This window comes from Corylus avellana, chromosome ca3 (assembly GCF_901000735.1).
Source record: "Corylus avellana chromosome ca3, CavTom2PMs-1.0".
NCBI classification, from domain to species: Eukaryota; Viridiplantae; Streptophyta; class Magnoliopsida; order Fagales; family Betulaceae; genus Corylus; species Corylus avellana.
Window position 1 is genome coordinate 17,759,152 of NC_081543.1, and position 10,164 is coordinate 17,769,315.

The 10,164-nt window shown below is 36.1% G+C and overlaps 2 protein-coding genes and 1 long non-coding RNA gene across 3 annotated transcripts; all 3 read right to left on the minus strand.

Annotated features, from left to right (window-relative positions):
- Positions 1–254: 254 nt before the first annotated feature.
- Positions 255–749, minus strand: LOC132174220 (uncharacterized). Its single transcript, XM_059585912.1, has one exon. The coding sequence runs from the start codon at positions 747–749 to the stop codon at positions 255–257; it is 495 nt and encodes a 164-aa protein (XP_059441895.1).
- Positions 750–5,404: 4,655 nt separating this feature from the next.
- On the minus strand, positions 5,405–6,840 carry LOC132174221 (uncharacterized). The gene is made up of 4 exons (XM_059585913.1): positions 6,399–6,840; positions 6,238–6,317; positions 5,956–6,133; positions 5,405–5,850 (listed from the first exon to the last, which is right to left on the minus strand). Exons 1-4 carry the CDS (start codon positions 6,838–6,840, stop codon positions 5,405–5,407), a joined length of 1,146 nt encoding a protein of 381 aa, XP_059441896.1.
- A 333-nt stretch (positions 6,841–7,173) lies between these two features.
- Positions 7,174–8,180, minus strand: LOC132176615 (uncharacterized). Its single transcript, XR_009439547.1, has 2 exons — positions 8,074–8,180; positions 7,174–7,937 (listed from the first exon to the last, which is right to left on the minus strand). It is a non-coding gene; the product is annotated as an uncharacterized LOC132176615 (long non-coding RNA).
- Positions 8,181–10,164: the final 1,984 nt, after the last annotated feature.

Genomic DNA, 10,164 nt, shown 5'->3' on the forward strand with positions numbered 1-10,164 from the left:
CACCATATAAAGTTTAGGCCTCAAAATATATCGAGCTAGCTTGGACACTCAGTTGCAGATAAGCAGTTTACTTGGTCCCGCTGCTTCTATAACACTGAAGTAATAAGCATAGGAAAGCTAAATAGAAGAGAAAAAGATGCATGAAAAGATTCATTACCAATAGCTAGCTTGCAATATGTTGGGAAAAAAAAATTATAATAAAAGGAAGTGCCTTCCACAGCTTTAGAATCAAAATGTACAGGGCCCAGGATTTTCTAATCATACATAATTGTGTCATATGTTTCCTGCCACAAAGATCTGTACCCTTGCTCTTGATCTAAGGCAATACCATAATTCATGTGAGAATAATCACTAAGACCACCAAATTCAATCACACCATCCATCTCAATTTCACAAGGTTCCATGTACCAAGGCACTGGCTGAGGCTCCATATCAACCCATCCAAAACCAAGCTGATCATGTGGCACCGCGCAATCATGACCGTCCATGTGTCGTCTCAACCGACCATCTTCTACGTCGCCGATGAACTCAGGGTCTAGAGTTAAATTGCAACCTTCCATTGTATCGGAATTGATCTCCGCTTCCAGGGACCGAATGATGTTATTTAATCCGTCCTCGTCGCGCTCCTCACCTTGTGATTCTTCCAAAAAGGACATGAGCATGGCACCATCAATTTCTGAAACTTCAATCCCTTGGAAGTCAGCATCACCAGTGTTGCATGCCAAGCTTTCAGGCATTGGAGAAGCCATTTGGAAGAAGAATTTTCTTTGGCAAACTGAAATGAAATGAAGAATGAGAAGGAAGCACAATTACTCTGGCAAAAGAAATGTAGAGCTTTAAATAGGGATATCATGTTGGATCACCCAATTATGCGCACATGTGCACTAAATAATTTAATGAAAAAACTAATAATATTAACATCATGGGACCACAGGAAAGTTCGGAATTCCATCTTGGAAATATTATATAAATCTCTAATTGTTCACTCCATCAAAGAAGGGCTTCACAAGTAAGCAAAATCCGGAAATAATGCCCGGATAATCGAGGCACAAGACTGAAAGCAAAGTCGAATATAATCTTATTTATTTTATAATTAGGATTTAAAGTATGTGCATTTATCAGTATGAATAATGTCCTTTTAAAAAATTTTAGTCCACATATCTGTTTCAAATTATCAACTAAGGGACAACGTTCGTCCAAATTTTAGATTGCAACAAAACAAATGCTACATGGTGTTCTCATGGACCTACGCAGATATTATTCTTTTAAAAAAATACGAGGACTAGTAAGATAAGTTCTTTTTTTATTTTTATTTTTTTTTTAATTTTAATTTTAAAGAAAACAATATCCGTCATGTAAGATTAGGAAAATAATATCATGTAGCATTCCTCTGGCGAGAATGTCCTCTCAAGCTATCAAAAAATTGTTAATATCCTCCTATGGCCGGCAAAAAGACAAAAATAAAATAAAAAATTCCTAAAATTTTTTCAATAAGATAAAAATATCTCAATAAACTCAAAAATAAAAAAATAAAACTAAAATAAATTTTTTTTTTGAAAAAGAAAAAGTAGTGGTGATCGACTCGTAAGTAGTGGTAGCAATTGTTTTGGGGTGGTTTGGCCACTACTATGAGGTGTTAGGCATGGTTCGACCACTTAATATTTTTTTTTATTAATTTTTTAAAATTTTTATTAAAGGTATTTTTAAGATATTGGGGAATATTGACAATCGAATAATATTTCGAGGGAGTACCCCAACTTTTTCCAAAATTTAAATAATCCATAGGTCCAATAAGAGAGAGACAGGAGTAGGTCAAAATCAAATAAGTGATGAAGAGAAAGAGAGAAAAAAGTAGGGTATATTTTCTTTGGATTTGGTTTTACTATATTAGATAAGATTCGTCAAAGCTCTTTATACAGGTGTGCATGTTTGATCACCATAATATAAGATACACAGAATCTGGGTATATGTAAGTGGAAGTTGAATAAATTCTATCTATCAAAAGCATGAACATGTGTTGGGTGTTGAGAAGATATGCCTCCAACATCCATGAAACCCCAAAACAAGTGGCTCCCATTTAAATATATAAAATAATTAGGGTTTTGATGCCCATTTTACCGACCAACCAACGCACCGTTTACTGCACATGGTGCCACCCAGCATTACATGTTTGGTGGGATTCAGATTTAGATCTTATTATCCCTTCAAATGGAGGGTGACTCTGCCTACAACACATGTGTTGTGTCCTTAGCCCATTTGACTCCAATTCTATATAATTTTCCCAATTAAATATGATAATCAGGCTTTATTTAAGGCACTGCACTGCCATTTTATAATCTATTGCATGTAATTAACTTAGTTCATGCCAGTAGAATTGCAATTAAATATATTTGTTATTCTCCATTCGAAAGGAGTGATTATGAGAGAGCGAATATGGGATCCAAATAATTGCTCCTGCCACTATATTAAAAACCATAAATTGTCGTGCTTGAGTATTTAGTATAACAAGTTGATATAATTTCATGGGGAAAAAAAAAAAAAAAAAAACTGTAGAAGTACTTGAGGTTTAATCTTTTTATCAAATCACTTTAAAATTAAGGAAATTACTCCTTAAGGTATGCTAGCCATGTTATTATATCACCCCCTCTATTAATGTTTTTTTTTTAAAAATTTGACACATAGAGCATGTTTGACATTGCATTGAGAAGTAGAGCCTTTTAGAAAAAAACCTTCAATTTTAAGCTTTTTTAAAAGTGCGTTTTGTTCATTTTTAAAGTAAAAAAGTCAAAGAAAGTTCTTTTGAAATTTTTTACTAAGAGCATGTTTGGAATTATCTTTGAGAAATAGAGCTTTTAAATAAAAAAAACGTTTTTTTTTTTTTTTTTTCACAAAAGCTCCATTTTAAAGATTTTTCCAAAAGTGCGTTTTGACCATTTTTAGGCTTTTTTGACCCTTAAAAGTGCTTTCAATTTTTTTTATCAAACGAGTACTTTTTTTCTTCAAACGGACTTTTTGAGTGTTAAACGCACTTTTATACCTCTCGAATACACACCTAAACATACCAGCATTTTGTTTGGCATAGCTTTCTAGGTATTAAAAGTACTTTTTACCCTCCCTAACGCAATTTCAAACAAGCTCTTAGAAATAAGGTCTCGTCAAACTCAATAAAATAGCTCCACATGAACAGAAATGATACCTCAACCAAAGAAATCAAAATGAAAATAGAAAATTTCAAAAGAAGAAGAAGAAGAAAAGGGCAAGGGTGGCTGAGGACACTCTTTCCACTATGCTCTTAAGTACTCTAGCATTGCCTATGTCCTTTTCTCACAGCTAGAAGGTAGGCCAAGCTTAGCTTGCAGTAGGGTTGTCAATTTTGACACGACCCGCGAATTTGACATGAACACGACACGAAAAAATGGGTATTGGGCTTAGCCTTATCGAGTTCAGGTCTTAATTAGGTCACCCAATTAAGACCTGGTTACTTTTCGTGCCTAGCGGGTCGACCTGCCAGACCTGTTTAAAAAAAAAAGGTAAAAAAAAAAAAACCCTAAACTAAACTAATTACCGTAAGATGTATCAGCCATTCTGATTGAGCCGACTGCCGACACAGCCCCCCAACACCCAACTCCAAGCTGCACCTATCTCTCTCTCTCTCTCTGAAACTCTCTTCACACTATCACAGTATCACCGTGAGAGAGATTTATGGGGAGGTGAGACGGAAAATCATCACCACCATCATCATCATCATGAAACTATATTTGTGGAAAGCACCAGAAAGCGGTACATGATTAGCTCCAACCACCTAAGACATCCTTTTATAAGTGCTCTCATCGACAGGACAAACCAGAAGGCAGGGGACGATGATGTCTTGGTTGTCAACTATGAGGTGGTTCTCTTCGACCATCTCTTGTGGATGCTTGAGAATGTCAACCCAAATCTTAGCTCCGAGTCCTTGCAGGAATTGGCAAACCTCTATGTTTCCTGAGATCTTCTTCAATATCCAATTATGTTATTCCTCTTATATTCCTTTCATTTCTGTCGACCTAACTCGTTGGGATTCATGGACCAACTGCTCCTTCAATGAATTACCTGAAATGGGTGTATTCATGGGTTTTTGATGTTTTATGCCATCATTCTTTATCTTTCTAAGCAGTGGCGGATCCAGGAATTCATTCTACCAGGGGTGTCAATAAAATAATAAAATATAATAATAAAGTAATTGTTTTTGTTCTCGTTATATATTATATTTTTATTATAATATGGTAAATACAATCAAAAAAAGAAATTATACCACAATATATATATCACAAAAAGCTTAGTTATCTGACTTCACAAATATATGCTAAATTGATATATCAGTTATCATATAGGCACTAGTACAAAAGTAAAGGAAAATACAAAATACAAAGTGCCTAAAATTGCATTCTACGCGGTCTTAGAGAAACAAAATCATCAAGTATCAAATTTGAATCGAAGCTTTTAGCAATTTCCCTTTCAATGTAGATAAGTAAACTATCTCCAATAAACTCATCTTCCATTTTGTTACGAAGTCTTGTTTTAACAATTTTCATTGCTGAAAATGCTTGTTCGGTAGTTGCTATAGACACTGGAAGAGTCAAAACAAGATGAACCAATCTATCAATAAGATAATATGTATATGATTTTCCTGCCTCTATCAATCCTCGGCATAATTCAGCAAATGGAAGACAATTTTTGTAGTTTCGGATGATTAAGCATATCAACTTCAAAATGCTTCAACTGAAATTTCAAAAAAAAATTTTCTTGCTCAGAAAAATCAAGAGAATAATACTTCTCCGCAAGACTACATATATCATCAATATTAAATGATTTATAAGCATCATTTGGATCCAAAGCTGAACTAAGTGTCAAGAGTTTCATTGCCCTTTCACCAAATCTACAATCGAGCTCTTGCAATTGAAAGTCTATAGTCTATAGTAGCATTGAGTTCATCAAAATGATAATGATGTTCCACCGTAATGTGGTCCCGTTGAAGACGACCTCAGTCTTTAACATAACGAGCACCCAAATTTGGAATGTCTATTTCAAATTTCTTGGAAAAATAGACTACTTTCTCAAGAAAATTATCCCAATCTTCATTTCTCAATTTTTGGAGGAGTGCTTTTGCATTAGAAACTAATTGCATAGCATTTAAGATGTCTTAAGATTTTTGTTGCAAATGTTGACAAAGACAATCAGTGATATTCATGATTTCCCTCATCAAATGTAAAATAAATATGAATTTGAATAAAGTAATCATTTCATAAGCAGCATTAGCATCCCTACGTTGAGAGTAAGTGGATCCTTCTTTTATAATCTTTTCAAGCACTAAACAAGCAGGATTAAACAGCCTTAGTAGGCTACAAATAGAATAAAAATGAGAACCTCAACGAGAATTACCAGCTCGTTTCAAAGTGCTAATTTGGTTAGCTCCCTTTTCAGTTTCAAGTTCATTAATAGCTATCAAATATGTGATATCTGCTTTTTGAGCATCTTGCAGATCACGATGACGTTTACATGAAGCACTAACCACATTGATAATGAAATTCAAATTTGAGAAGAAATCGTGAACAACAATTGCCTCTCGAGATGCAGTAACTAATGCTAATTGTAATCGATGTGCGAAACAATGAACATAGGATGCACAAGAACATTCATTAAAAAATAATGCTTGCAATCCTTTCCATTCGCCACACATATTGCTAGCACCGTCATACCCTTGTCCACGAATGCTTTGAATATCAAGACAGTTTTGAGAAAGAACATCAGATATTTTATCCTTTAAAGTCAATGCCGATGTATCTTTAACTTGGACAATATCAAAGAAGCGTTCTTGTATAAAACCATCTTTCTTAATAAATCTAAAAACAATAGCCATTTGTTCTCTCTTAGACTCATCTTGTGCCTCATCAACAATAATGCAAAATTTTGAATCACCAATTTCTTCACGAATTGCATCTTGCACTCTTTTTGCTAAGACATGTAAAATATCTTTTTGAACTTGAGGTGAAGTATATTTTGCATTTTGTGGAGCATTTTCTAAAACAACCTTGGCAACATCGTCATTGAAATTGGACACAAGTTTTATCAACTCAAGAAAATTGCCACGTGACCTCTATAAGGACATCCTTGATATGCTAAATACTGAATAGATTCGATTTAAGTCTTCAATCGCAATCGATTATTCAATTTTTCTTCCAAAGTTTGCTTATCTATCACCTTATCAATATGTTGAGACTGATTCTTCAAATTGTCACAACACTTAACAGTATTATTATGAGGTGAACATGGCCCATTTCCTATGTGGACCAAAAAAGAACAATGCATTCCATCATTAACTTTCTTCCAATTACGAAATCCTTCAATAGTAAATGCACTACCTCCAAACCACCCCGTTGGCTTTTTAGCAAAAAGAAAGCAGGGTAAACAATAAGCAGTATCTTTGTCCTTAGAAGATTCTAACCAATCAAACATCTTATACCAAGATGATTGGGATCTTCGGCGGTTCTTTTCAGTTCCCGAAAACAGATATCCAGAACTTCTAGAAGGAATGAACCTATTCGGACCGACTTTAAGATAAGCACATCTAATTTCATCTTGTTGATTAATAGGACATTCCCATATTTGAGGACGCAACCCGGGATCATATTGTAGAGTAGAAATGTCAAATGACTCAACTACTTGAGATTCAATTCTTGGCATCTTGGAAGGGCGTTGCTCAGGAGCTAAAGTTTGAGGATTGGATGTCGATGAAGACATTTTAGAATTTGAATCAGCATCTTTTTCCTTAAAAAATGCATCAATTGTTTTTGGCTTGCCCATAATGTAATCTAAGAATTTTCAGAAACCTGAAAAATTATTTATCTATTAGTTTTAATTCTCACACTAAACAATTCATGTCTAATGAAACATACTCTAAGTCTCTAATGATATTATAATACAATTATTAGCATATTCTGATAGCTATTAGCCTAAAATGAATTAATAAAAAGAACAAACTTGAGATTGGCAATAATCTTCTAAAACTCGTTGATGCTTGACAAAATCCCAAAATATATAAGACACACCTTACAAAAAAAAAAAAATAACAATATTGTTTTTATTAGAATAAGATAAACAAAATGATGAAAATAAGAGATACATCACAATTAAAAAGCTCCATAAATTTTAGTCAATCATATTAGAGTTTGCAAATTGCCCAATTAAAGGAGAAATATGCATCTACAATGAGAGCGCTGCACTACAATCTTCAAAATGAATAAATAAACAATAAAGTTCTTGAATAGGATATCCCCTAAAATCTATAAAGTTCTTGAATAGGATAAATAATCAATAAAATTCTTTCTCACTTTTCTAACCAGTACCAACCAAATATATTGTTATATCACTTTACACAGTAAGAGAGCTGCATTCCCTCTCTCTTTCTCTCTTGTAGTTGTGGTGTTCTAGTGGGGAAGGTTCTGAAGGTAGGCGATACTTTTAAAGCCAAGGCCAGAGATATCCCTGAATTTATATACTAAAAACAAATTAACTACTGTGAATAATATACAAAAGTATCTCTTGAGTCTTGTCGTTTTTATGGGCCAAATGTAAATTAGTAAAAGTAAGCAAAGCTATCATGTGGTCAGGACTCAGGAGAGTAGCACACACACAAAAAAAACAAAACAAAAACAAATTTGATGCCTTAATTATTACTCACAGAGTCAGTCAAAAGTGGAGTGTGGAGCCCAATTCAAGTTTTGTCACTAATCGGTATTTGTTGGCTTCAATAGTGTAATCACAAAGAGCCTTCCCATTTCCCAAGTTCCCATGTCTGATCTCTCCCCATTACGGCACTACCAATGTAACCAATCCCTTTGTTTCTCACCACTCTCACACACACACAAGCAAACTTTCTTTCTCTGTTTCCCTTCTGAGTTCTGAACCACCAAAAACCGAATCACCATGTTAGACAAATGAGTTAAACCAACAAAACCCATATACTAAAATTGAACAAAGTTCATGAAAATCAATCAAAGAAAACAAACAACGAAAATTAGTCAGATGGGCTATCACCATGGGTAGCCGTGGCGTGAAAATACCGGTGGTGCGGCTAAGCAATTCAAGGTCGATGGGAGACGGAGTGCTGCACAGTCCACGCTTGAGCCGTATGACAGGTTGAAGTCTGGAAGAGGGGTTAGGGATTTAGGGTAAGATTAATTTAATTTAATTTAATTTAATTTTTTTTCTTTTGTTTAGTATATTGCCGTGTTGGTGCTAGAGCATTGAGACTTGATTTTTTTTTTTTAAAATTTTTTTTAGGGCGGTAAAAATATTTTTTAGGGCGGTAATGATATTAAAATTTTTTAGCAAGGGTGCCCTCCAACTTTTGACTTAAAATTACTTAATTTTTTTTTTACCGGGGGCACCCGCCCCTAGGTCGCCCCTGTCTCTCCACCATTGCTTCTAAGAACATGGTTCGTGGTGGGTTTTGTCTACCCGATATGACCCAGTTATTTTAAATGAGTTAAACGAGTCATGTCGAGTTATCCGGCTATTTTTCGTGTTATAATCGTGTCAGACCCGCTAACCCGTTTAGTTAAACGGGTCGTATTCGTGTATAGATTAATCGTGTAACAGGTCCTCGCAAATTGTAATCAGACCGTATCAAGTACCTGTTTTGTCAGCCCTAACTTGCAGTCGCCTCTTATATCTATCTATTAAAAGTGTGCGAATGATCATAGCTAAATCTTTCTATGCCGGAAACTTGTAATACCCCTATCCCGTTAGGGCTAGGTGTAACTCTTGGACTTTTATATTAAGATACAAGCGTGGAATAAACTCATATTCCAGGTGGTGCTTACTTTCCTTTAAAATTTGCAATGAAGAAGTAAAATGTATTTTATTTCTCTCTGGTCTCATACAACCTAGAGGAGAAGGAGTCTCTGCTTCACGTTCGGCTTTCGACGGTGAAGGAAAGTGACCTGTTTTGTTAACATGGCGGATGAAATTACGAGAAGGTGGGGGAATCTCTCCCTGGAGGAAGAAGAGAAGGTGGAATTGGAGGTACTGGATTATTCGAGGGATGGTTTGGAATAGAAAGGGCATTGCTGTCTTGTTGGGAAACTTCTTGCTGATCATTTGATTAGCAAAGAAACAATTAGATCCACTCTTTTAAGGAGATGGAGGCTGTTTGGTTCACTATCCTTCAAGGTGCTGGGGGAGAATGTTTTTCTGCTAGATTTCGAGCACGAGTGGGATAAGACGAGAGTGATGGAAGGGAAACCGTGGGTTTTTAAAGCAAGCTTGCTATCCCTTGTTGACTATGATGGTCTGACTCCACCATCAAGAATCGACTTCATGAAAGAAACGTTCTGGGTTCGCATGTTTAACTTGCCTCTTGACTGTATGGGACAGACGGTTGGCCATCAAATTGGTTCTTCATTGGGACAGGTGGAGGAAGTTGATACTGACGTTGATGGAGTGGGATGGGGAGAATTTCTCCGTGCATGAATCACTATAAATCTGAACAAGCCTTTTGCACGAGGGAGAGTGCTGAAAATCAAAAGGAAAACGGAGCTGATTACTTTCCAGTACGAACGGTTGCCCAGGATTTGTTTCCATTGTGGACTGGTTAGTCACGGCAAGATAGGCTGTTTGAAGCGTCACAATGCTAAGAACCAAGGTGGAGAACCCTAATATGGACCGTGGATGCGGGCGGCGCCACCTTCCAACCATTTCAACGTACGGGGGAGACTTGGAGGCAGGTTCGCTAAGATGGAAACAAGTAAATCAAGGCCAGAAGCATCGGAGTGGGGGAGTTTTTCAGACAACCTAAACGGGACGCCGTTTAGGACGGCTAGCTCCGGCGGAGTCCACCAGGACGGCTTTGCCGGAATGGAGGAGAGGGGGAAGAAAGCTGTGGATTTGGAAAGCCCAAGTTTCACGGGGAGTATTAATGACAATATTAACTGTGATTCAATGAGCGCTAATTGCGGGATGGAACAGGAAGGAAAAAAGGAGCGTTTTGATTTAAATCATAATAGCGGAATGAAATCTGGGGCAAAGATTCAGGAGAATGAAGCTGGGGATCTAAACGGAAGCACGGGGAATCAAGAATATCCTATTCTGGAAGCTCAAGCGAACACAAATGGGGAAGTCAATCAA